Source organism: Stegostoma tigrinum, chromosome 34 (genome assembly GCF_030684315.1).
Source record: "Stegostoma tigrinum isolate sSteTig4 chromosome 34, sSteTig4.hap1, whole genome shotgun sequence".
Taxonomy (NCBI): domain Eukaryota; kingdom Metazoa; phylum Chordata; class Chondrichthyes; order Orectolobiformes; family Stegostomatidae; genus Stegostoma; species Stegostoma tigrinum.
Window position 1 is genome coordinate 14,280,318 of NC_081387.1, and position 27,518 is coordinate 14,307,835.

Consider the following 27,518-nt stretch of genomic DNA (forward strand, 5'->3'; position numbering starts at 1 on the left):
CCGTTATTTACCACCCTACCAAATTCTGTGACCTTCTTGATCATAGCTCCCACATTGAAATCCAATCATTAATGTATACTACAAACAGCAAGGGCCCTAACAACAGCACTGGGAAGAGGCCTCCAGTCATAGAAATATCCTTCTAGCATCGCCCTCTCCTTTCTGCTTTTCTGCCAATTTTGGATCCCACGTGCCACTTTGCTTTGGATCCCATGGATTCTTATTTTCTTGATCAGTTTTCCAGTTAGATCTTATCAAATGCCAATCTAAATTTCTTGCAGACCACATCAAATATCTTATTAGCTTATTACCAACTCATGCCCTCCCCAGATATACCATAGACCCTTCTTTTAGCTCTTATGCCAACTCAGTATTGATCCATGATTCCCTCTCACACTACATTTGGTACACATATCCTCTATACCAGCTCATTCAGTATCCAATGTGGGCAGACTTCAGAAGACACATGAAGCCATATTAAAATAAATGTTATTGATACTTATTGCAGAGTTCACTATGTTAACAGTCCTTTTCCTGGAATACCATACCAAACATTGAAATCTCTTTAAACACTCATTCCCTAATCAAATCAAGCAGACTTGTATTCATAACTCCACAGAGACAGCTAATCCTTTAATATTCATTTTACACTGTCAATCAAACTGCAAAAACCTGACCAACACTCCTTGTGACCTCCAACACCATCGTAAGTGTACATGATAAGAAGACAACCAAGCTAATATGATAGCACTTAGTGTAAATGAATGACCATCATAACTGCTATAACAGTTTTTTTTCAACTGCAACAAACACAGGCAGGCAGTTTTCTTTTCACTGTTAAACGGCTGTCCATATAAATAACTAGAAAGTGCGACAGTTCTGCATCACTTACCCACTTTTCAAGAGCACTCATGACTTGTCTAAAGATTTTAAACTCCCACACTATAGGATAAGAGCTTTGTTCCAAACAAAAGGCAGTCTGCACTGAGCTAAAATAACCCTTTCCGAAGAAAGGTCCAGACCGAAAACGTCAGCTTTCCTGCTCCTCTGATGCTGCTTGGCCTGCTGTGTTCATCCAGCTCTACAGCTTGTTATCTCAGACTCTCCAGCATCAGCAGTTGCCGAATTTGGGTTGCCTTCATGTAGGAGTCATGCCCTGCCCCATCCTACTCAGGCAAAAATAAGACTACGTTGGAAATTGAGGTGGAACTCCAGATTTGGGACATGCCTAACCTTTGTCAGGTTTCCAGAACTGCCACAACTCTGAAAATCCAGGGATCTGTGGTCAAGGTCCATCTGATTTTCAGAACTTTGCAGGGTACTACCAGTTGGGAGTGTATGAAACCTTCTGCCTCGTTGGCTCTCCCCAGTTGCAATACCTCACACTCTTCATGCTTGAATTCCATTTGCCGCTGATTTGCGCACTTGTCATTCTCTTCGTTATTTACCTCCCTACCAAATTCTGTCTAAGCTCAAACTGTTGTGTGCTGAGGCCCACCCCCATATTCGCATTCTCTCTCTCACTCACTCTCTTCCAATGCCTCTAACCACTTCTAGCAGTATAACCCTCTGAAAGCTCTGCACTCCTGCAATTCTGGCCTCTTGACCACCTCCACCTTCCTTTGCCCCACCACTGGAGGTCACTCCTTCAGCTGCCTATGTACTACGATCTGGAATTCCCTCCACAAATCTCTCTTCCCCTCCCTCCTTTAAGATGCTTCTTGACAAGAGAAAGGCTGGTCTGGAGAAAGAAAAGGCCCACTGATGCTGCAACATCTCAACCAATCTCTTCATCTGCAGTAAATGCTACACAGACTGCCTGCTGTGGTTCACCAGCCCCAGTGTTAAAACACAGAATTGATCATTAAAGCACAGACCATTGTCTTGTGCACCAGAAGGCCAGCAAACAGGAGAAAATCCACCTCCTTGACAAAGCTTTTCGTTACTTGACTTAATACACCATTGTGGCCCTACAACAGTCTCTTTGTTTGAAGAGTATTCTTTGTGATTAACAGTGTAAAGAATACATTTTTTTCTGTACTTTGATAGTGAACTGAAATGGGGAAGAACTGGTTTAACCATCACTGCATTACAAGAGGCCTAAATCAATGGGTATGTAAATATTGATTATAAAATCTCTCTCCCTTTCTGTGGGATACATCATAGAATTTCTTGGGGTGTGAATTTTTTGACAGAAACCATCAGACCTCTAGAGGAGAAGCAGCTGGTTTTGCTCTGCAGTAAAAAGCATCTCAAGCCTGAAGATATCCAATTTATTTCTCCCCTTCAGTTGCTGCAAGCCATGACATATAAAGGACTTTGACGTGTCAATTAACAGTGTGAAACAGTCACCGTGTTCCTCCTATGAGCAAGTGAAAACATCTGGAGAAAGAAGACTGAGAAGCAGCATTTTGATTCGCACAAGATTAACCACAGCAAACCCTGTGGACAGAGACCACTGAACTGCCTTTCCACTCTTTCTTTCTGTCCATAACACCCATTATTTTCTTGTGCCTGTTTGTATGTGTGTGAATTTATAAGAGAGTTTAACTATACGCAGTTTTAACTAATAGCTATATTTTGATGTTTCATAATTTTTTCTGTAGTTACAATCTATTTGTTTGTAATAGCTAGTAATTCTTGTTAAAGACAGAAATCTAGTCCATGTTTTTGGTCAACCTGGGTCTGAAAGATTGACAAATTGGGGAATTCCACATCCTTCTAACATCTTTTAACTTTTGTGGCAACTCCGGGAATAGTGGAGCTCAAATTCTAGCACATTACCCCGCTGAGACTTTACACCAGAAAGTAGGAGAAGGTGGAGAGGAAGCTCTGTCGATTAATGATGGCATACGTACAATAGGCGGGATAATTTAAGCTTGGGAAAGCAAGATGTAGAAGTAGTTAAGGCAGAAACGAGAAGTGATAAAGGCAAAAAAATTCACTTCTATGAATGGTGCAAAAGCCCTCTAACAGTAACCATACAGTAGGATGTTGCATGAAGGAAGCAATGGTAAGAACTTGTCAGAAAGGCATAGATGTATTCCAGCTTCCAAATTTGGAAACATATCACTGTTCCTTCAGTACTATGAGTCAAAATGTTGAAACATCTTCTGCCTCTACTCTCTCCATGGGTTATTTATAAATCATCTGTACAATCCCCGCCCCTTCTCCATGAGATAATTAAAAATCAAATACAGAACCTCACTCCCTCTCTATGGGATATTTTTGTATTGATTATAGAAAGTCCTCTGTCTTGCTGTGTATTTACAGATACTTCAAATCAGATTGTTCAGGCATGTTGTGACACATTTGGAGTTTCACACCTCCCACTGATAGGATTTGTATACATATCCAATGTGGAGTTTCTCACCTCCCACTGGTAGGATTTATATACATATCCAATGAGGCGTTTCTCACCACACCAGTAGTTAGATATACAGTCATCTGGAGTTTCTCACTCTTCCCCCCCCAGTGATTATTTATACAGTGATCCTGGAGATTCCCCCCCCCCAGTGATTATTTATACAGTTATCCTGGAGATTCCCCCCCCCCAGTGATTATTTATACAGTGATCCTGGAGATTCCCCCCCCTCAGTGATTATTTATACAGTGATCCTGGACACTCCACCCCAGTGATTATTTATACACTGATCCTGGAGATTCCCCCCCCTCAGTGATTATTTATACAGTGATCCTGGAGATTCCTGCCCCCCCCCACAGTGATTATTTATACAGTGATCCTGGAGATTCCCCCCCAGTGATTATTTATACAGTGATCCTGGAGACTCCCCCCCCCCCAGTGATTATTTATACAGTGATCCTGGACATTCCCCCCCAGTGATTATTTATACAGTGATCCTGGAGACTCCCCCCCCCCCCCCCCCAGTGATTCTTTATACAGTGATCCTGGAGACTCCCCCCCCGCAGTGATTATTTATACAGTGATCCTGGACATTCCCCCCCCCCAGTGTTTATTTATACAGTGATCCTGGAGACTCCCCCCCCGCCTCAGTGATTATTTATACAGTGATCCTGGACATTCCCCCCCAGTGATTATTTATACAGTGATCCTGGAGACTCCCCCCCCGCAGTGATTATTTATACAGTGATCCTGGACATTCCCCCCCCCCAGTGATTATTTATACAGTGATCCTGGACATTCCCCCCCAGTGATTATTTATACAGTGATCCTGGAGACTCCCCCCCCCCCCAGTGATTCTTTATACAGTGATCCTGGAGACTCCCCCCCCGCAGTGATTATTTATACAGTGATCCTGGACATTCCCCCCCCCCAGTGTTTATTTATACAGTGATCCTGGAGACTCCCCCCCCGCCTCAGTGATTATTTATACAGTGATCCTGGACATTCCCCCCCCCAGGGATTATTTATACAGTGATCCTGGCGATTCCTGCCCCCCCAGTGATTATTTATACAGTGATCCTGGAGACTCCCCCCCCCCCTCAGTGATTATTTATACAGTGATCCTGGCGATTCCTGCCCCCCCCCCTGTGATGAGATCTTTACCCTGATGCACCTCTCTCCTGTCCCTGACAGAAGCTATTTCCTGGAGTACGGCTCTCTCCGGTCACAGGGTTACAGCCCGGGACCGGTCTGGTCACCATGACGACGAGTCCCTGGCGTCTCCATGGTGACGGGTCGGTTTTGCCCCCGACCCTGGGCAGGCGTGGGTTCGCCCTTTCACCTCTCGCCCCCCCGCCCCCCGCGGTCTCCATGGTTACTCACCCTCTTCTCTCATCATCCACCAGCACTCGCGCTCCGTCGGCTTCCGGCTCGAGACCAGGCTCGGCGCGGCGCCCGCGCGCACAAAATAAACGTCAGCGCGCCGTTTGCCCGGCGCGGGCGGGTGCCGCCTGCGGTTGGCCCGTGACGTTCATGTGACTGCCAGTGACGGCGGACGCCGCTGTTGGGCCTCTGATTGGGCGATCCCGATCATGTGACGCGCGTTCGGAGTGACTGGATGGATTGATGAATGAATGAATGAATGAATGAAATTTGTAGCATTGCCTCTCTCATTCCCTACTCCCCCGGAATTAAGTCTTCATCAGGTGGCATTTAAAAAGTCATATGTTTTAAACCACAAATCATTTTCATTCATTGTCAACCATTAAAGCCATTAGTGGGGTGGGGGTGAATGGGAGGCAATACCCGAGTAGTAGTATCACTGGACTGTCAGTCCGGAGACCCAGATAACAAGGTGTAGAGCTCGATGAACACAGCAGGCCCGGCAGCATTAGAAGACCAAGAAGGCTGGCGTTTCGGGCCTAGACCCGAAGCCTTCCTGCTCCTCTGTTCATCGAGCTCTACACCTTGCATCTGCAGCTCCTACTATCTCTGACCCAGGTAACAAATCCAACAAATGGTGGAATTTGAATTCTACAGATGAAGTAAAAATCTGGAATTAAGGGTCTAACCTATGCAGGAAGGGTCACCGGACCCGGAACATTAACTCTGTTTTCTCCTTCACAGGTGCTGCCAGACCTGCCGAGCTTTTCCAGCAGAGATAATGGGAACTGCGGATGCTGGAGAATCCAAAGATAACAACGTGGGTAGCTGGATGAACACAGGCCAAGCAGCATCTCAGGAGCACAAAAGCTAACGTTTTGGGCCTAGACCCTTCATCAGAAAAGGGGGATGGGGAGAGGGTTCTGAATCAAATAGGGAGAGAGGGGGAGGCAGATCGAAGGTGGATAGAGGAGAAGATAGGCGGAGAGGAGACAGACAAGTTGAAGGGGCGGGGATGGAACCTGTAGAGGTGAGTGTAGGTGTGGAGGTAGGGAGGGGACAGGTCAAGGGGGTGGGATGAGGTTAGTAGGTGGGAAATGGAGATGCGGCTTGAGGTGAGAGGAAGGGATAGGTGGGAGGAAGAACAGGTTAGGGAGGCGGGGACGAGCTTGGCTAGTTTTGGGATGCAGTAGCAGGGGGGGTGGGGGGAAGGGGAGATTTTGAAGCTTGTGAAAACCACATTCATACCATTGGGCTGCAGCGTTCCCAAGCAGAAAATGAGTTGCTGTTATTGCAACCTTCAGGTGGCATCATCGTGGCACTGAAGGAGGCCCAGGATGGACACTTCATCTAAGGAATGGGAGGGTCCTGGGCCTCCTGCAGTGCCACGACGATGCCACCTGAAGGTTGCAGGAACAGCAACTCATATTCCGCTTGGGAACCCTGCAGCCCAATGGTATCAATGTGGATTTCACAAGCTTCAAAATCTTCCCTTCCCCCACTGCATCCCAAAACCAGCCCAGCTCGTCCCCGCCTCCCTAACCTGTTCTTCCTCTCACCTATCCTCTCCTCTCACTTCAAGCCGCACCTCCAATTCCTACCTACTAACCTCATCCTGCCCCCTTAACCTGTCCGTCCTTCCCGGACTGACCTGTCCCCTCCTTACCTCCCCACTTACACTCCGAGCTTTTCCAGCAACTTTGTTTTTGTTCTTGATTTACAGCATCTATGGTTCTTTTAGTTTCTATCTAATTCACTAATGTCCTTCGGAACCCGCTATTCTTACCTAGTCTGACCGAAATGTGGTTGACTCTCAACTGCTCTCATCTCATGAATGAATAAAGATGGGGCTAAAAGAAAAGAATTTCACATGGGCTTACGTTATTGAGCAATTCTGAGGCCGCTGTGTACAATTCTGGTCTCCTCCCTTAAGGAATGATGTAAATGCATTAGAAGTAGTTGAGAGAGATTCACGCAATGTATTTTCTAATCACCCTGTTCAGAGGCATTGTTTACACACCTCTGGAGCAGGTGGGACTTGAACCTGGGTCTCCTGACTCAAAGGTAGGGATACTATCACCACACCTCAAAGGCCCGAAACAGGTATGCTCAACCGGTAAGATAAATCAAAGAACTGAGGGTACTGGAAGTCTGAAACAAATGCAGAAATCGCTGGAGAAACTCAGCAGGTCTAACAGTATCTGTGGCAAGGGAAACAAACTTCAACATTCCAAGGGTCACTAGTCTCATTGTGGATGGCATTATTTTATTAGGAATGTTAGAATTTGACAGGTTAGGTCTTTTGTATCCATTGTGGTTTAGAAGAGTGACAGGCAATTGTACTGAAACAAAAAAAAGGAGATTTGACAGAATGAATACTGAAAGATTGGTTCTCCCATGGGAGGAACTGGAACACAATTTAAAATGCAGGGTGGATTCAGACGGAGGTGATGAGGAATTTTATTTTGGAGAATGGTCGGTCTTGGAACTTTGCCCCAGAAACTGGTGGAGGCAGGGTGATTGAATATTAATACAACATTTAATAGAAGTAGATGTATTTTTGGCTAACAAGGGAGTCAGTGGCTATTGGGGATAGGTGGGAATGTGGAATTGAAGTCACAATCAGCTCATCCATGATATAATTGAATAGTAATGCTGGCCAGATGGGCCAAATGTCCTATCCCCCAACGTACACTAGTCTGTGCACCTAGAGTATTATTTACAGTAACTAGTTATAGTGGACTAAGGAATATAGGCATTTCAGACAGAGACAGTTGCTTATATATAGCTTGTGGGGTACTGCTCCACAATGGGCACAGCAAGGAGGAAGACCTCCATGAACACCAATAACCAGGATAAGGATTGCGACCTGTTCTGTTTGTGTCATTTCGCATCGCACCTGAGCCACTTAGTCGAGCCAGCCAACTCTAAAGAATAGCAATGGCCCTAGTACCACACTGACATCGGAAAACCAATCATTCACCACCAATGTTTCCTGTTGCCGCTAACCCTTTCCTTCCATAGACTTTAGTTTGTGCATTCACAAGCTTGTGTTTATTGAGTTTTTAACAGGGTGTTTATGTAATGTTTGATGTGTATTTGAACATCCGAAAGTTCAAATACACATCAAACATTACATAAACACCCTGTTAAAAACTCAATAAACACAAGCTTGTAGCCTTTATGCTTAATTTCCTTAATTAATTCTCAACTTTGAGTGCTGTTAATTTTGCCCCAGTGTACCCTCTCTAAAAGCCTGCCGACCACTGATTTTAGAGTAACTGCCCTGTAGAAGCTGGGTTTCTCCTTACATCTTTTTTTGGAACGGGGGTGTAACATCTACATTTCTTCAGTCCTCTACCATCAATGCCGTATTTAAGAAGGATTATGATCAGTGCCTCCACAATTTCCACCGTTCCTTTGCTCACTGCCTTAAATATATCTCATCTGATTTGTAAGCATGAACTTCAACCAGCCTTTCTGATACTAACCCCTATCATTTCTTTCATCCAATATAAGATCTCAACTATCTCCATTTGTTAAGACCCTGGTAGCATCTCCTTCCTTGGCAGATGCAAAGTATTCAACTTTCTACCATCTGTACTTTAAATGTTTGCTCTATTGTAAAATTCCAGTGTATTGTAGAATCACAGAATCCCTACCCTGAGGAAACAGGCACTTCAGCCCAACAAGTCCACACCAATCCTGCAAAGAGTATCCCACTAAGACGCATCACCCTACTGAGGAAGGATTACTGGAACCGAAACGTTAACCCTAATTTTTCCTTCACAAATGCTGCCAGACCTGCTGAGCTTCTCCTGCAACTTCTGTTTTAGCCCCTACCTCTGTTCCCGGTAACCCACCTAATCACAGCCCTGAACACTATGGGCAATTTAGCATGGCCAATCCACATAACTTGCACACCTCCGGACTGCAGGAAGAAACCGGAGCACACAGTAAAAACCCACATAGGCACAGGGAGAATGTGTAAACTCCACACAGACAACCCCCAAAATGGGAAATGAACCCAGATTTCTTGGTGCTATGAAGCAGCAGCAGTAACTACTGAGTCACTATGCTGTGTTTTTCTGGAAATAGCAGATGAAGTTGCCATAAACACATTTAAGATGTTGCACCTAACCATATGTCCCCAGGAATTAGTATTCGCACATTGCCTCAAACACCTTGTGTGCAACTAAATGACAGCCTACGTAAAACAAACAAAGGATTGTTTAAGACTGTTGGAAAAGATTAAAACGTGGCAATTTAAGCAAGGTCACATTGTTCCAAGGCATGTTATAAATAATCTGTAGTGTACTCAATGCTGCAGCTGATCACAGGCAATCCTGGATATAAGCTGAACAATGGCACTCTTATCCTTCACCAAGCATAAATGCAATTGAAGTGCCCCACAAGGAAACAAGTTACTGGTGGTGGCTTGCAGTAGTCGGTGCACACAGCCTTGTTATTTATTATTTTCATTCATTTTGTAAAATTCTTTCATTGAATGTAATGTCACTAACATTTGCTGCCTATCCCTAATTGCTGTCGAATTGTTTGGCTTATTAAGTCATTCACAGAGCCAGTCAACCACATCCCTCCCTCTCCTTGGGTCTCGAATCGCTTTTAGGTCAAATGAATAACAGACTACCCTCCCTGAAGGACATTATTGAACCAGGTGTCTTCATGTTAATGGATGATTTCATGGTCACCAATTCAGAGACTAGCATTCAATTCTAGATGTACGAATTAATTTAATTATAAGGACACATATTTTAATTGGAAGCGTAAACTGGGGACTTTTGGATACTGCTGTGTTGTACAGAATGTGCTAATTTTCTTTACAACTCTGAGGAAATGTAGAAGCGATGTTTGCCTTTTGGTTATGCAAGGGCACACAGATTTTGGAGAAGCTGGATTTGATACCTATGCAAGAGAAAGGGGTGATTAAGTATGTTCAAAGCTGAGGTAGACAGACTTTTACATCAAGAAGGGAATTGAGGGTTACGGGTAAAAAGCACGAAAGTGGAGTTAAGGTTATCAGATCCATCGTGATCTCATTTGCTGAGTTGTCTGCTTCTGGTTTTGTGCCTGAGTGGTCTTGTCAAAAGACATTAGTGCCAGGTTTTTACAACAGTCGACAGTGGTTGTCTTCATTCCATATTGTTATTAAATCATATCCAGGTGTGGGATTTTACTGTATGACCCAAGGCATTAGTCTGGCAGTTCTGGATTACAAAGTGACATTCATTTCCTCTATGGTAGCACAGTAGTTAATGGTCCTGAATTAGCTTTACACAAGTTATAGAACTAATATGTCTTCAGATTAATTAATGTGTTGAAATCCAGAAAGATGCCAGGTTAGTGAAAATGAGCAGCTAATGTCTTTTAAGGAAGGGAGCTTCCACTGTTACTTGATTTAGTTTTATTGGGGCTCCAATTTTGTGCTGCACGATTGGACTATCAGTGAAGACCAATACCCACCCACTCAAAGTAGCTGCTTTTAATGCATTATGAAGCTGAATTCCCAACTCCCTCCCCTTCCACATCATCCTTCCTCCTTCTATTCCAGTACAATAATTCCTCATTTTTCTACCAAAATTTACTAACTTACGGCCTTTATTGGTCAGTGCATTGAGTACAGGAGTTGGAAGGTCATGTTGCAGCTGCACAGGACATTGGTTAGGCCACTTTTGTAATACAGCATTCTATTCTGGTCTCCCTGCTACAAAAAGAATACTGAGAAACTTGCAAGAGTTTAGAAAAGATTTACAAGAATGTTGCCAGGGTTGGAGGGTTTGAGCTGTAGGGAGGCGCTGAATAGACTTGGGCTATATTCCCTGGAGTGTCAGAGGCTGAGGAGTGACCTTACAGAAGTTTATAAAATCATAAGGGGCATGGACAGGGTGAATAGACAAGGTCTTTTCCCCAGGGTGGGGGAGTCCAAAACTAGAGGGGCATAGGTTTAAGGTGAGAGGGGAAAGATTTAAAAGGGACCGAAGGGGCACCTTTCTCAAGCAGAGAGGGTGGTGCGTGTTTGGAAAGAGCTGCCAGAGGAAGTAGCTGGTACAATTACAACATTTAAAAGGCATCTGGATGGGTATATGAATAGGAGGGATTTAGAGGGATATGGGCCACATGTTGGCAAATGGGACTGGATGTATTTAGGATATCCGGTCAGCATGGGCAAGTTGGACCACAGCTCTGTGACTCCGAGTACCTTTCAACTCACGATTCAATCCTGACAGCACTGCAGGAAACAGTGAGCCATTTGTGTGCATTAGTTAAAGTGGCTGTAATTCAGCAATGGATTATAGGCGCACAAGATCAGAAAGGACAGTTGTGGTTCAGTGACAGCAAGGGGAAATTCTGCGGCACGAATCCCAGAGAGCAAATTTGGAATATCAGTGGCTTCAAGGCCCAAGGAAGCCTGGTGAGCTAAAAACAGGAGATCAGGGCGAAGTGAGACCAGTTCGACTGTTACAGGGGAGATCTGACAACGTGCCACAGGATGGATGACGTGGCAGGCAGGTGCTCTGTTTTGGCAAAACGCGGGCACGTGGTGTATCCATTCGCACCGCCCACCCACCCCCACCACCCACACCCCCCCCACACACACCCCCCCACCCCCCCACCACCCACACCCCCCCACCCCCCCACCACCCACACCCCCCCACCCCCCCACCACCCACACCCCCCCCACCACCCACCCCCCCCACCACCCCCCCCCACCCCCCCCCCACCACCACCCCCCCCACAACCACCCCCCCCCACCACCACCACCCCCCACCACCCCCACCACCCCCCACCACCACCCCCCACCGACCCCCCCCACCACCACCCCCCACCCCCCCCACCACCACCCCCCACCCCCCCCACCACCCCCCCACCACCACCCCCCACCCACCCCCCCACCACCCACCACCCCCACCACCCCCCCCACCCCCCACCCCCCCCCACCCCCACCACCCCCCCCACCCCCCACCCCCCCCACCACCACCCCCCACCCCCACCCCCCACCCACCCCCCACCACCACCACCCCCCCCCACCCCCCCCCACCACCACCACCCCCCCCACCCCCCCCCCACCCCCCCACCCACCCCCCCACCGACCCCCCCCACCACCACCGCCCACCCCCCCCACCACCCCCCCACCACCACCCCCCACCCACCCCCCCACCGACCCCCCCACCCCCCACCCGACCCACCCCACACCCCCCCACCACCCACCCGACCCACCCCACACCCCCACCACCCACCCCCCCACCCCACCCCCACCACCCCATCCCCCCCACCCCCACCCCATCCCCCCCACCCCCACCCCATCCCCCCCCACCCCCACCCCATCCCCCCACCCCCACTCCCCTGAATCGAACAAGCTCTGTCACCTTAGCCTGGCGCTCCACGCAGTTTCCTCAGAGTCTCAGTGCCCTGGACCGGGTCCCTTTGTTTTACATCAGGTAATCGGGCCACTGCTCGGGATTCTGGACAGTCTGGTTGCTCACACTCCTGTGTAGCACCTTGAATGCTTCATGATGGTTACAGTGCCACACATAAACAAGAGGCTTTGATGCTGCATTGCATGAAGCTCTGTTTATTGCCCACTAATCCCAGGTTGAGCCACCACTGCGCGGCCGCTCCACAGATTCTTAGTCTAAATCTGGTTTGCTCATTTACACAATCTGGAATGGAACATCATATGGGTGGTGGGAGAGAGAGGAGGGAGTAGGGGAGAGGTGGAGGAAGGAGAAGGAAACTAGAAAGGAAGGACGATGATTGTGGGGGGGAGTTTAGAGTGGATGGAAGATAGGGGAATGGCTGGGAAAGAAGGAAAGAGGGAAGGTTAAATAAAGGAAGGAGAGGGGCAGTGCCTTTGAAATGTAATCAGTCTATTCGGCGCATCAGAACACGTTGGTTCCAACGGCAGTCACAGCCAGCTCCATGCCTCACTGTGTGCGCGTACGTCAGTGTGGGAGACTGACTGCTACAGCAAGTCTCCGGCAAGCTAGTCCCAGGTCTCACCGCACGCTTTGAGCTCTCCCTGCACTCCGGCTAGGAGTCCTCCTTTTCCTGGTACCTGAAAGAATGAGATACGCAAATGTTGCAAAAAAAATGGGTGGTGAAAGTTACCGGTGCTGATCGGGGTCATCAAACCGGGGCCGTCATCCACCCCGCCTCTGCCTCCTCTTCCTGAACACAGCTGCCTCCACCCTCCCAGGAACCCGGATCCCCCGGCCTGGAACCAGCCTGAAAACGGCTGGAGTGGGACGGGAGCCTCAGTGACGGCGACTGCGAGACCATCTCAGAGGCCGTTGTAAAACCCCATCCGGTTGGGTCGCTCGTGTTCTTCAGGGAAGGAAAACACGCTTCCTTACCTCGTCAGCTGACACATTACTTCAGGCCCGCAGCACTGCGGATGAAATGAACCACTCATATGATCCTTGCTTTCAATGCCCATGAAAGGGCTAATAATAATAATAAAGCTTGCATCTCACTCCCAAGCCTGTGCATCACTCCCGCCCTACCTCCTAAACAGATTTTGGCGAGTGTGGCCCCCTGCGAATTCCCTTGCTGACCCCCCCATCTCCCCTGCACCCACCTGCAGCTCATGCATGTGTAGAACACTGTCTGCCCTTCATCTGCCGAGCGGGTTTGCCTCGTGTGATACACCATCCCGTCATGTCCGCACCGCGAGCACTTCCGCTCCACCTGGTGGCACAAACACCGCACTGGTCAGCGACGACAAATGCACCCCCACCCACCCCATACCAAACCCCAACCCACCCCCCCCCCCAAAGATTCCGACCACTGGGGAACGGCTGTCCGATGGACTGCGCATTCCAAGCACCCACACCCCGTGTCCCACCCTCTTCAACAACCACCATCCACGCCCTCCTGTCCCCCTCACACAGCACCTCCTCCATCAGCCTTCCCCCATTCCATGTCATAGAGTTGTACAGCACAAACCGTCCATGTTCCCAAACTAGTCCCACTTGCCTGCATTTGGCCCGTATCTCTCTAACCCTTTCCTGCTCATGCACCTATCCACATGCCTGTTAAATGCTGTAACTGTACCTGCTTCTATCACTTCCTCTGGCAGCTTGTTCCACACACGAACCATCCTCTGAAAAAACTGACACTTGGGTCCCTGTTTAAGTTCTCCTCTCACCTTAAATACACCCCCCACCGCCTTTGTTGTGAACACCGCCTCCCTAGGGAAAAGACCTCTGCTGTTCACCCTATCTATGCCCCTTGTCATTTTATAAACCTCTATTAAGTCACCCCTCAACCTCCTATGCTCCAGTGAAAAAAGTCCCAGCCTATCCAGCTTCTCCTCATAACTCAAACCCTCCAGTCTTGGCGACAACCTGGTAAATTTTTTCGGAGCCCTCTCCAATTTAATAATATCCTTCCTACTGCAGGGTGACCAGAACTGTATGTAGTATTCCCGAAAGTGACTTCAGCAACGTCCTGTACAGCTGCGACATGACATCTCAGCTCCCATACTCAATGGTCTCAGCAAAGAAGGCAAGACTGCTAAATGCCTTCCTAATCACCTGTGAGGTAAATTTTAAAGAACTATGTACCTGAACCCCTCTGTATCTCTGTTCAACAACTCTATCCAGGGCCTTACCATTAACTGCATAAATGAGATGCTGCTGGGCCTGCTGTGTTCATCCAGCCTCACATTTTATTATCTTGGATTCTCCAGCATCTGCAGTTCCCATTATCTCTAAATCCTGCTCTTGTTTGTTTTACCGAAAAAGCAACACCTCACATTTATCCAGGTCGCTCCTGCTAACACACCATCCTCTGTACACAGAGCCCCATCTCACATGAGTACACAGTTTGGAGTTTGTATATATTACAACGACCAATCTGACTGCATTCCACCTCGTAACTGAGATCATTACAAATCTGTGACTTGACTCCATTCCTGCGTTTTCCCCATTTCCTGGAATAACCCACAGTTACAACTAACCAATTGCTCTTTGCAGAACTGTTTCCAAAGTTCTCTCATCTTTTGGATGATGCAGAGTTGCCTCAGTTCACCCCACCCCTCAGGTTTAAATGATACCACCCAGTGTTAGGAAATATTTCCACTGGTCAGGGGAGTCTAACAACTCATTCCGCTCCCTCTGTATCTTGAAGTCTTAAATCAGATTAACCCCATAACTGTAACTGACGTACAATCTGAGTTTGGCCTTAACTCTCCTTGTAATTTATCCCTTGGATCTAGATATTATTTTTGTAAAGACATGCTGTGCTCTCCCTAAAACCAACATCTCCTTCCCAAGGTGTCAGGCCCAAAACTACTCTCAGTTACTCAAACTCCATCCCCTCAATATTTTATTCCACCTGATAGAAAGACTTGTAGTCCATCAGATTTAGAAGTTATTCTCTATTGTGCGTTCCTGAGCATTAGTGAATGCGGAGACCCTTGTCCCATCTCGTTGAACCTCAAGTCTTTTAACATTTTCATAGTTTTGAATGTACCTTCTATTGTTTTAAACTTCAGGGTGAATTTAATCACATTGATACCGGCATACTATGGTTTTCTCATCTTTCAATTTATGACTATCGCTGCATTTTAACGCTGCAACTTGTACAGCTGACAATTCTGGCTGTCGTTATTTCACCAAAGCTCTGCTCCTCTCCTGACAACAGCTGTAAATCGCTCAACAAACTGTACAGCTGCGACATGACATCTCAGCTCCCATATACCCATTCCATCCAAATACCCATTCAATGTCTATGTCTTAAGATCTGACCTGTTGTGCCCCTTGATCAAACGTCCCTCCTAATCAGACACTGTATACAAACCCTCTCTTCAGGTAAAGTGTGTCTCCTTCCCCTGACAGACTTCCCAACCCAACACACCCCTTCCACTCTTTCCCACACCAGTACATCTTGCTTCCGAGTGTCGCTGATTCACAGCTGCTCCTGGCCTCCGCAGTAACCCTCCCTTCACGGCTACTCACCACAGGCCCCTTGACAGCCCCGTCCTCATCCTCAGCCGCCAGGTTTAACTCCATGATTTCTGGATGGTTAAACACCATTTCCGTGTGGATCTCTGTTCCTTCGAACTCTGGGAGAAGGAGGAAGTCAGTGACTGAGAGTTAGAGTCCAACCACAGACCGGGCCACACACACAAGCCTCCAGCTGAGCGCAGCCGGTCAAATTCACAGCCCACAAGGCAAACCCGACCCCAAACAAGGTCCTCATATTGAATCCAGTCGAGACCTGTCCTGGGAGCGTTTGACGGGACAGCTTTACTTGCTGTCCAACTGAGTAGAGAAAGATTTACTTTCAGTTTACAAACATAGAGGAGCTTTACTCTCTAACTAACCCTGTGCTGTACATGTCCTGGGTGCGTTTGATGGGGACAGTGTTGAGGGGGCTTTAATTTTCAGTTTAAAAAGAGTAGAAGGAACTTTACTTTCCATTTAGAAGAGTAGAAGAGGCTTCACTCTGGATCTAACACCATGCTGTACTTTCCCTGAGAGCGTCTGACGGAGATAGTGTAGTGTCAGTTTTATCGCATTTACTTGCAGTTTATAAGTGGACGGAGAGCTTCACTCTGTATCTAAATCCATGCAATACTTAGTCAGGAGTCACAAGACACCAGGCCATAGTCCAACAGGTTTATCTGAAATCAGAAGCTTTTGGAGCGCTGCTCCTTCATCAGGTGAAATGCCCCATACATGTCCTGGGTGTGTTTGATGGAGACAGTGCGGAGGGAGCTTCAATCAGTGTCTAACCCAACGCTGCCCCTGTTCTGGGAGTGTTTGCGGGGGACAGCGTTGAGATAGCTTTACTTTCTGTCTGCGACAGCAGTGAGGTCTAGTTTCAGTTTAAAAGAGTAGACAGCCTTATTTTGGTCTAACCCATCCTGTATTTGCAGTGGGGGGGGGGGGGGCCTTTAGAACTGCAGTGCATGTCAGAGCACAATTCAACCTCTTTTTCATGTATTATCTTGAGAGTGACACTCTGCCTGAGCGAGGCAGTGTTGTAGTGGTGTTGAGGCCAGACGAGTAGCCCAGTACCCTGGGCTAATAATCTGGGGACTTCCTTACAAATTGCACCATGATACCAGGTAACACTTGATCTGGAACAAAAATGGCAACCATGTCAGCAAATCACTGTCAACTGTCTCAAAAACCCATCTGGTTAACTAATGCCCTTTAGTGAAGAAAATCTGCCGTCTTCACCAGGTCTGGCCTACTCTAGACTCAAAGTGATGGCGCTGACTCTTGACTGCCTTTTGGACAACAGATATCACCCTGGCCAGTGATGCTCACATGCAATGGACAATGTTTTAAAAAATTCAGGCTTTCTCCTCAGCCCTACGGATGTGATGGTGGTGGTGGTGGTCGGGGAGGGAACATGTTTTCTCTGACTGGTACCGAGCCTCATGAGTGACTTGCCTTGGATGCACTGGAAATTTCAAGGGCATTTCTGCCTAGACAACCAGCAAACTCCTCCACCCCCAACCCAAGTATGTGTTGAATGTTAGCAGAGGTCGAGTTTGATTGCAACGTCAGCTCCTGAACTGTTTACCCTCATGCACTCTGACACTCACTGTGCACGCTGATTTTAAAATCACACTTGCGACACACAACGTAGTCCTCAGGCCCAGGGAGCGGCAGGATCGTTCCACACTCGGGGCAGAAATCTGGGTCACACTGGAAACAAGAATCGGCCATTGCGGGTCTGTGGGGATGAGAAGAATAAGAGCGAGACCTTATCAAAACACGTACAAGATTCACAAAGGGCACAGCGTTGTAGATGTGGAGAGATCGCTTCACTGTCAGGGGAAGTCCAGAATTAGATGGAATAATCTCAGAGTGTGGGCTCACTGAGAAATTTGTCCTCTCAGACAGCAGTGAATCTATTTATTGCAGATGGCTGTCAGATCTGAGCAACTGAGTATATTGAAGGCTGAAACAGACTGAGGGAGCGCCGCACTGCCGGAGGGTCAGGATTGAGGGAGTGCCGCACTGTCGGAGGGTCAGTACTGAGGGAGTGCCGCACTGTCGGAGGGTCAGTACTGAGGGAGTGCCGCACTGTCAGAGGGTCAGTACTGAGGGAGTGTCGCACTGTCAGAGGGTCAGTGCTGAGGGAGTGTCGCACTGGCAGAGGGCCAGAGCTCAGGGAGTGCCGCACTGTCGGAGGGTCAGTACTGAGGGAGTGCCGCTCTGTCAGAGGGTCAGTACTGAGGGAGTGTCGCACTGTCAGAGGGGCAGTACTGAGGGAGTGCCGCACTGTCGGAGGGTCAGTACTGAGGGAGTGTCGCACTGTCAGAGGGTCAGTACTGAGGGAGTGTCGCACTGTCAGAGGGCCAAAGCTGAGGGAGTGCCGCACTGTCGGAGGGTCAGTACTGAGGGAGTGCCGCACTGTCGGAGGGTCAGTACTGAGGGAGTGCCGCACTGTCGGAGGGTCAGTACTGAGGGAGTGCCGCACTGTCGGAGGGTCAGTACTGAGGGAGTGCCGCACTGTCGGAGGGTCAGTACTGAGGGAGTGCCGCACTGTCGGAGGGTCAGTACTGAGGGAGTGCCGCACTGTCGGAGGGTCAGTACTGAGGGAGTGCCGCACTGTCGGAGGGTCAGTACTGAGGGAGTGCCGCACTGTCGGAGGGTCAGTACTGAGGGAGTGCCGCACTTCGGAGGGTCAGTACTGAGGGAGTGCCGCACTGTCGGAGGGTCAGTACTGAGGGAGTGCCGCACTGTCAGAGGGTCAGTATAGAGGGAGTGCTGCACTGTCAGAGGGTCAGTACTGAAGGTGGACCGCGCTGCCAGAGGGTCAGTACTGAGGGAGTGCTGCACTGTCAGAGGGTCAGTACTGAGGGAGCGCCGCACTGTCAGAGGGTCAGTACTGAGGGAGTGTCGCACTGTCGGAGGGTCAGTACTGAGGGAGTGCCACACTGTCAGAGGGTCAGTACTGAGGGAGTGCTGCACTGTCAGAGGGTCTGTACTGAGGGAGTGCCGCACTGGCGGAGGGTCAGTACTGAGGGAGTGTCGCACTGTCAGAGGGTCAGTGCTGAGGGAGTGCTGCACTGTCAGAGGGTCAGTATTGAGGGAGTGCCGCACTGTCAGAGGGTCAGTACTGAGGGAGTGCCGCACTGTCAGAGGGTCAGTACTGAGGGAGTGCCGCACTGTCAGAGGATCAGTACTGAGGGAGTGCCGCACTGTCAGAGGGTCAGTATTGAGGGAGTGCCGCACTGTCAGAGGGTCAGTACTGAGGGAGTGCTGCACTGTCCGAGGGTCAGTACTGAGGGAGTGCTGCACTGTCAGAGGGACAGTACTGAGGGAGCGCCGCACTGTCCGAGGGTCAGTACTGAGGGAGTGCTGCACTGTCAGAGGGACAGTACTGAGGGAGTGTCGCACTGTCAGAGGGTCAGTGCTGAGGGAGTGCTGCACTGTCAGAGGGTCAGTATTGAGGGAGTGCCGCACTGTCAGAGGGTCAGTACTGAGGGAGTGCCGCACTGTCAGAGGGTCAGTACTGAGGGAGTGCCGCACTGTCAGAGGATCAGTACTGAGGGAGTGCCGCACTGTCAGAGGGTCAGTATTGAGGGAGTGCCGCACTGTCAGAGGGTCAGTACTGAGGGAGTGCTGCACTGTCCGAGGGTCAGTACTGAGGGAGTGCTGCACTGTCAGAAGGACAGTACTGAGGGAGTGCCGCACTGTCAGAGGGTCAGTACTGAGGGAGTGCCGCACTGTCAGAGGATCAGTACTGAGGGAGTGCCGCACTGTCAGAGGGTCAGTACTGAGGGAGTGCTGCACTGTCAGAGGGTCAGTACTGAGGGAGTGCTGCACTGTCAGAGGGTCAGTACTGAGGGAGTGCCGCACTGTCAGAGGGACAGTACTGAGGGAGTGCCGCACTGTCAGAGGGTCAGTACTGAGGGAGTGCCGCACTGTCAGAGGGTCAGTACTGAGGGAGTGTCACACTGTCAGAGGGTCAGTACTGAGGGAGTGCCGCACTGTCAGAGGGTCAGTACTGAGGGAGTGCCGCACTGTCAGAGGGTCAGTACTGAGGGAGTGCCGCACTGTCAGAGGGTCAGTACTGAGGGAGTGCCGCACTGTCAGAGGGTCAGTACTGAGGGAGTGCTGCACTGTCAGAGGGTCAGTACTGAGGGAGTGCCGCACTGTCAGAGGGTCAGTACTGAGGGAGTGCCGCACTGTCAGAGGGTCAGTACTGAGGGAGTGCCGCACTGTCAGAGGGTCAGTACTGAGGGAGTGCCGCACTGTCAGAGGGTCAGTACTGAGGGAGTGCCGCACTGTCAGAGGGTCAGTACTGAGGGAGTGCCGCACTGTCAGAGGGTCAGTACTGAGGGAGTGCCGCACTGTCAGAGGGTCAGTACTGAGGGAGTGCTGCACTGTCAGAGGGTCAGTACTGAGGGAGTGCCGCACTGTCAGAGGGTCAGTACTGAGGGAGTGCCACACTGTCAGAGGGTCAGTACTGAGGGAGTGCCGCACTGTCAGAGGGTCAGTACTGAGGGAGTGCTGCACTGTCAGAGGGTCAGTACTGAGGGAGTGCCGCACTGTCAGAGGGTCAGTACTGAGGGAGTGCCGCACTGTCAGAGGGTCAGTACTGAGGGAGTGCCGCACTGTCAGAGGGTCAGTACTGAGGGAGTGCCGCACTGTCAGAGGGTCAGTACTGAGGGAGTGCCGCACTGTCAGAGGGTCAGTACTGAGGGAGTGCTGCACTGTCAGAGGGTCAGTACTGAGGGAGTGCCGCACTGTCAGAGGGTCAGTACTGAGGGAGTGCTGCACTGTCCGAGGGTCAGTATTTAAATGGGATGTTAATCTTTTTGGGTGGATACAGAGGAGGTTTTTATGAAGATCACGGGGAGGGGAGTGGGGAGCACCCCGCACCCCCCGGATTTCCTGACCGACAATAATCTCCCTTCACAAAGACAAACAGTTTGCACAGAGATAGAAAGGACAGCAGCAGCAGGAGGCCATTCAGCCCATCGAGCGTGCTGCGCCATTCTTCCCGATGAGGACTGATTATCCGACACAACGGCATCAATCCTGGTTTCTCGCCCTAACTTTTACTGTTGGTTAGATCCCACTTATCCCCATTCGTCTGCGATCCTTCCAGAATCCAGAAAGTGCTTCCAAATGCTCTTAATTGCGAAAGGCGCTACACAAATGCAACCTTTTTTTCCTGTCTCCGACGACATCCATCCCATTTAAGACAAAATCGCACCGTTCGTCTCCGACCGCTACTGCCTGGCCCTGAAACTGTAAACGTGCCTCGACGTCCAGAATCACCTGCGGCCTAGCGCTCAGGCTCCCGGCTTGGAAACAGGAAACATCGCCCTCCGGCCGCATACGCGTAGGGGGGGGAGGCTACCGCCACCAGCAGCGCCTCCCGGCGGTGGGGAGGTACCGCCAACCCGGTCACGGCGACGATGAGGGGATGGCGCCTCCAGGGGCACCGCCTCCCGGTGGTGGGGATGTACCGCCAACCCGGTCACGGCGACGATGAGGGGATTGGACCTCCTGGGGCACCGCCTCCCTGCGGAGCCGGGGAACAGCCAGGCCGTTTATGGCGGCGGCGGGGGTTGGATCCTCCACGTTCAGCGCCTCCCGGCGGTGAGGAGGAAACCGCCAGCCCGGTTATGGCGGAGGTGGGTGTTTGAACCTCCAGGGGCAGCGCCTCCCCGTGTTGAGGAGGAAACCTCCAGCCCGGTTATGGCGGCGGCGTGAGTTGGAACCTCCCGGGACAGTGCCTCCCGGCGGTGGAGAGGAACCCTCCAGCCCGGTTGCTTGCTCGGGTCGGACCAGCCATCCTCCCACAACACAAACAGAAGGGAGGAACCTCCGCCGACAGCGCCGCCTGACGAAGTGGAGGGACATCTTCGCTCGATGGCGACGGCGCCGCCCCGTGGAGGGGAGGAACCTCTTCATCATGCACTGACTTGGTGTTTCGGGGGAGGGGGGCGGGGTTCAGGCAGCTCAGTTGGATCGCACTTGGCTCAGAATAACTGACCCTCACCATGGGTTCGATTCCCGCTTCAGCAGCATCCTTCAGCTGTACCTCCCGCCTTGCTTCTCCTGTATTCGATACAGAGAGGAGAAGGTTTCCCACTCACATTAGTGGGATATCGTGACAGGATCCTGCCAGAGGGACCCAGTGATAGGGTCCATCGGTGAGACACTGAATATAGACTGTCACAGGGACCCAGTGATAGGGTCCATCGGTGAGATACTGAATATCGACTGTCACAGGGACCCAGTGATAGGGTCCATCGGTGAGACACTGAATATAGACTGTCGCAGGGACCCAGTGATAGGGCCCATCGGTGAGACACTGAATATCGACTGTCACAGGGACCCAGTGATAGGGTCCATCGGTGAGATACTGAATATCGACTGTCACAGGGACCCAGTGATAGGGTCCATCGGTGAGATACTGAATATAGACTGTCGCAGGGACCCAGTGATAGGGTCCATCGGTGAGACACTGAATATAGACTGTCGCAGGGACCCAGTGATAGGGTCCATCGGTGAGACACTGAATATAGACTGTCACAGGGACCCAGTGATAGGGTCCATCGGTGAGATACTGAATATCGACTGTCACAGGGACCCAGTGATAGGGTCCATCGGTGAGATACTGAATATCGACTGTCACAGGGACCCAGTGATAGGGTCCATCGGTGAGATACTGAATATAGACTGTCGCAGGGACCCAGTGATAGGGTCCATCGGTGAGACACTGAATATAGACTGTCGCAGGGACCCAGTGATAGGGTCCATCGGTGAGACACTGAATATAGACTGTCACAGGGACCCAGTGATAGGGTCCATCGGTGAGACACTGAATATAGACTGTCGCAGGGACCCAGTGATAGGGTCCATCGGTGAGATACTGAATATAGACTGTCGCAGGGACCCAGTGATAGGGTCCATCGGTGAGATACTGAATATAGACTGTCGCAGGGACCCAGTGATAGGGTCCATCGGTGAGACACTGAATATAGACTGTCACAGGGACCCAGTGATAGGGTCCATCGGTGAGACACTGAATATCGACTGTCACAGGGACCCAGTGATAGGGTCCATCGGTGAGATACTGAATATAGACTGTCGCAGGGACCCAGTGATAGGGTCCATCGGTGAGACACTGAATATAGACTGTCACAGGGACCCAGTGATAGGGTCCATCGGTGAGACACTGAATATCGACTGTCACAGGGACCCAGTGATAGGGTCCATCGGTGAGACACTGAATATAGACTGTCGCAGGGACCCAGTGATAGGGTCTATCGGTGAGATACTGAATATAGACTGTCGCAGGGACCCAGTGATAGGGTCCATCGGTGAGACACTGAATATAGACTGTCACAGGGACCCAGTGATAGGGTCCATCGGTGAGATACTGAATATAGACTGTCGCAGGGACCCAGTGATAGGGTCCATCGGTGAGACACTGAATATAGACTGTCGCAGGGACCCAGTGATAGGGTCCATCGGTGAGACACTGAATATAGACTGTCGCAGGGACCCAGTGATAAGGTCCATCGGTGAGATACTGAATATAGACTGTCGCAGGGACCCAGTGATAGGGTCCATCGGTGAGATACTGAATATAGACTGTCGCAGGGACCCAGTGATAGGGTCCATCAGTGAGATTCCCCGAGTACAGTCGGCTGTGAGGGCCCTGTGACGAGGTCTACCTGTGAGACTCTGAATATAGATGGCTGTGACAAAGATCCCCAGTCCTGTCACAAAGATACTCTGACAAGAGGATGCCGTGGAAATTAAGGGACTGGAGCACTTGGCACCGCTATTTTACAGATTACAAATGCTGACAAACAAAAAAGCAAGAGCTCTGACAGAAAGACAAACTGTATTTCTTCTTGTATAAAAAAGTGCCAAAACTTTACTTGAAACAAGCGGCAGGTCCGGACTGCCGCAGACAGCTTGTGCTGTACAGACCTCATGCGTGCAATTCTGACAATGAGCCACTGCTCCTGAGTGTCCAGGCTCCTGCTACAGACAACACAAGTGGCTTCAGCGTCGAAATCATGAGTGTTGTCCTTCTTGGTTATTGATCCCGGTGCCTCAGATCCACCGTGGTCACGGCACTGCAATGGCAAAGGCAATCATGAACTGAGAGGCACCGCTCTCACCCAAACCTATCTCGCTGCTGGCCAAAACGCAGAGTAACATTCCTCCCGGGAACGGAACGGGGAGGGGGTGGGTAGTGGTTCCAATTCAATCTGAATTTGGCATCGAGGTGCCTGCACGATGCGAGGGGATTCAAGGCCTTCCCTCAGGCAGCACTTGCTCCATTTAATCCGACACAATCGCAGTGAATGCTGGTGATGGGCTGTCACCCTGCTGTGGAGAGTGGGTGCACAGCCAGCATGGCTCATGCCCCTGGCATGGCAGGTCTGATACGCACCCAGGACCCTCAGCCGAGCTCCTCCCGGGTCTTGCCCACTTTCTTGGGCATCTTCTTGCTGGCCGCATCCTGCAGCTCCTTCGATTTGTAATAATGCGGGGCCACCTCCAACAGCCAGTTGCTGTCGATCTCAATCACCTGAGAGACAGACAGACAGAGAGATTGAGGGGTGCTGCATGGAGTCTTAAGGTCACCACGGCTCAGCTGATGGATGGGACACTCTGGAAGCCATCATGTGGATGGCTAAAGACAGAGGAGTAGAGCTGACAGTCCGAACAGAAAAAGCAGCACAGATCAGAATATAGGAAACACGGTTTGCAGATTACTCCAGAAGTGGTGGTTTTGGACTGTGAAAGTTATCCAAGATTACAGAGAGATCTTGATCAATTGGGCCAGTGGGCTGGGAAATGGCAGAAGGAGTTTAATTTGAACGAATGCGAGATATTGCATTTTAGTAAAATAAACAAGGGCAAGATTTAACCAGTTAATGGTAGGGCCTTGGATAGTGTTGTCGAGCAGAGACACCTTGGAGTTCAGGGGCATAATTTTCTGAAAGTTGCGTCACATGTGGACAGGGTGATTGATAAGGCATTCACAGCTTGCTTGCCTTCACTGTGCAGACCACTGAGTATAGGATTTGGGATAACATATTGATGTTGTACAGGATGTTGGTGAGGTCAGTTTTGGAACAACGTGTCCAGTTCTGGTCGCCCTGTTATAAGGAAGGATATTATTAAGCTGGAGAGGGTTCAGGAAATGTTTATAAGGATGTTACCGGAACTGGAAGGTTTAAGTTGTAAGGAGAGGGTGGATGGGCTGGGACTTCTATCATGAACATAGGAGGTTGAGGGGTGAGCTCAGAGAGGTTTACAAAATCATGAGTGACATAGATAAGGTGAAGAGCAAAGGTCTTTTCCCTAGGGTGGGATATTTTTCAATACTAGGGGGCATATTTTTAAGGTGAGAGGAGAAAATTTTAAAAGGGACATGTGGGATAATCTTTTCACACAGAGGGTGGTTCCAGGAAGTGGTAGAAGCAGGTACAGTTACAGCATTTAAAAGATGCTGGACAGATACATGATTAGTTAAAGGTTTAAGAGCAATATGGGCCAAACGCAGGCAACAGGTACTGGTTTAGTTTGGGGAAACTTATCGGTAAGAACTGGTTGGACTGAAGGGTCTGTTTTGGTGCTGTCTGACTGAGTGTTGGTGCAGTGCCAGGCTCTATCATTAGGTGGCGCATTGTCCACAGTTGACAAGCACTCGGTATTGGTGAGAGAGTCAGGAAAGTCACAGGCTCATGCCCCACTCTATGGACTCGGTCATACAATCCTGGTTGACAATCTCTTCCAAGAGTAATGGTTGCCGCTGTAGGTCCCCCCTTTTACTGGGAGTTGCCTCCAGGGAATGTGTCTCACTGAAGTGTACGAGCGTGATTCTCCCACATGGGGAAACCCAAAACAAGGGGACGCAGTCTCGATACATGGGGCCAATCGTCTTTTTTTTAAGGACAGAGGCGACAAGAAGTGACTTCATTCAAAGGACTGTGAATATTTGGAATTCGCTATCCCACAGGGCAATGGACACTTCATCACTGAATCCATTTGAGGCTGGAATCATGGGAATTTTTGATCGATCAGGGAGTTAAAGGATATGGGAGGCATCGACGCTCCCACTGAACGATAATGCAGGTCAAAGGTGGCCCACAGTCACTCCTATTTCTTTAGAGCTCTGGTATAAAAAGTTCCACGTGGCCACAAACCTGAAGAAGGGGAGTTTTCCTGCATCATAGAATTCCTACAGTGTGGATGCAGGCCACTCGGCCCACCAAGTCCACATTGACCCTCTGAACAGCATCACACTCGGACCCAAATCACCTGTATTTCCCATGGTTAATCCAACTAGCCTGCACATCCCTGAACACTATGGGCAATTTAGCATAGCTCAGCCCACCCTATCGTGCACATCTCTGGACTGTGGGAGGAAACCCACGTAGAAACGGGGACAACATGCAAACTCCACACAGGCAGTTGCCTGAGCGTGGAATCGAACCCAGGTCCCTGGCACTGTGAGGCAGCAGTCCTAACCACTGAGCCGCCATGACTGCCCTTCAGTCACATCTTCTTGAATAAAAAAATCACAAACCGTCTACACAGCTGCTTGGGCTCAATGGCCTCGTTTCATGTCGGAGGAGCCTAACAGACAGGGGTAAGATAAGGCCATTCAGCGCCTCGAGTCTGTTCCATCTGAAAGTCGCCTCAATTCCTTTCCTGCCCTGTAACACTCGATTCCCATAAATCCGTCATCCTCAGCCTTGAACAGGTGCAAATCTGGGAAAGAATTCTACAACTCACCACCCCTCGCGGAGAAGAAATTCATCCTCGTCTCCATCTTAAATGACAGATGTCTGATTCTAAAACTGTGACCTGACAGAACTTAATCCTTCTGTGGAGGTGCTGTGGTTGCCCTTTGGTGGAGAAAGTCAGAAGTCACACAACGCCAGCTTTTGGTCCAACAGCTTTATTTGAAATCACAGACTTGTGGAGCGCCGCTCCTCCGTCATGTGGAATGAAACTCTGAAAGCCTGTGATTTCAAATAAACCTGTAGGACTATAACCTGGTGTCGTGTGACTCCTGACTGTATATTTTTCGTTTAAATTGAGGAGGACTTTAGTGTTAATTTTTATCCTTATTCCATGAAGGTAATACTTACTAATTCAGTTTCTCTTACTCCTTTGTACCTAAGTTGCTCTGTACTGAGGTACCCTCATATCTGAGATGATGTTGTGTGTGGAGACACTATACACTTTACATGGTGCTTGAGTAAACATGACAATAGAACCTAAATCTAAAATCTCCCTCCCATTGAGCAATAATATCCTTAATCACACTGTATCCTTAATGTGTGTCACAATGGTTATGCGGGCGTGGTGGACTCGGGAGGTGTTGGCTTTACGAGAACGCAGGCTGGGCCGGTGATGCCCGCTCACGCAGCTGTGTCCAGCACCAAGTGTCAGAGTCAAGCTGCAGGGGAGGAAGCAGGAAATGGTGGCGTAGCAGAGGAGAGGTGAGAAACAGACGGGCGCAGGGAAGGTGCTGTCAGTTGGGAGTGTACCTGTCTCATGAACTCCTTTGTGGTGAAGACGAGCTCGTGATAGATGAGCCAGCGGGGCTGCTCCTCGAACAGGCTGCTGTTGGGGTGGACGTAGACTGCCTGCTGGTGCTTCACTGTCTTGTAGCCGGTGCGTGTGAGCCGAGCGGTGTGGTAGAAAAAGCCGGCGGTAATAGTCTGGAGGCACCGAGTGGGAAAAGGAACCGGGCATGAGAGCCGTCTCCTGACCGTCTTTCAGAG

At 49.9% G+C, this 27,518-nt stretch overlaps 3 protein-coding genes across 6 annotated transcripts in view; all 3 read right to left on the minus strand.

Annotated features, from left to right (window-relative positions):
* mgat1b (alpha-1,3-mannosyl-glycoprotein 2-beta-N-acetylglucosaminyltransferase b) overlaps positions 1–4,829 on the minus strand; it is a 40,300-nt gene extending 35,471 nt beyond the window's left edge. Inside the window, exon 1 of the mRNA XM_048519970.2 lies at positions 4,748–4,829. The gene's annotated coding sequence lies outside the window, so the exon portion shown is untranslated. The remainder of the gene's footprint in view (positions 1–4,747) is intronic.
* Positions 4,830–12,327: 7,498 nt separating this feature from the next.
* On the minus strand, positions 12,328–21,378 carry polr1h (RNA polymerase I subunit H). Of its 2 annotated transcripts, none has more exons than XM_048520122.2 (5): positions 21,025–21,378; positions 17,331–17,461; positions 15,730–15,836; positions 13,347–13,456; positions 12,328–12,824 (listed from the first exon to the last, which is right to left on the minus strand). In XM_048520122.2, exons 2-5 carry the CDS (start codon positions 17,452–17,454, stop codon positions 12,800–12,802), a joined length of 366 nt encoding a protein of 121 aa, XP_048376079.1. In that variant the 5' UTR covers positions 17,455–17,461; positions 21,025–21,378; the 3' UTR covers positions 12,328–12,799. The 2 variants fall into 2 exon arrangements, with proteins under 2 accessions (XP_048376079.1, XP_048376077.1); XM_048520120.2 differs by lacking the exon at positions 21,025–21,378 and adding an exon at positions 20,909–21,019.
* Positions 21,379–23,589: 2,211 nt separating this feature from the next.
* dhx16 (DEAH (Asp-Glu-Ala-His) box polypeptide 16) overlaps positions 23,590–27,518 on the minus strand; it is a 35,175-nt gene continuing 31,246 nt past the window's right edge. For 2 of the 3 annotated variants that reach the window (XM_059639412.1, XM_048520118.2), the window contains 2 exons: positions 27,282–27,455; positions 23,590–24,304 (listed from right to left, as the gene is read on the minus strand). In XM_059639412.1, coding sequence (XP_059495395.1) covers positions 24,176–24,304; positions 27,282–27,455 — 303 coding nt within the window. In that variant the 3' untranslated portion in view covers positions 23,590–24,175. The remainder of the gene's footprint in view (positions 24,305–27,281; positions 27,456–27,518) is intronic. The other variant, XM_048520119.2, reaches the window with a different exon arrangement.

Excerpts from the sequence above, each read along its gene's own strand:
- polr1h (XM_048520120.2), bottom strand. The coding sequence starts at position 20,937 with ATGGATGTCGTCGGAGACAGGAAAAAAAG. Across the intron at positions 17,462-20,908 it reads GTCGGAGACAGGAAAAAAAG|ACCCGCAATGGCCGATTCTT; the intron begins GTTGCATTTGTG and ends TCATCCCCACAG. Across the intron at positions 13,457-15,729 it reads GGGCTGTCAAGGGGCCTGTG|GTGGAGCGGAAGTGCTCGCG; the intron begins GTGAGTAGCCGT and ends TTGTGCCACCAG.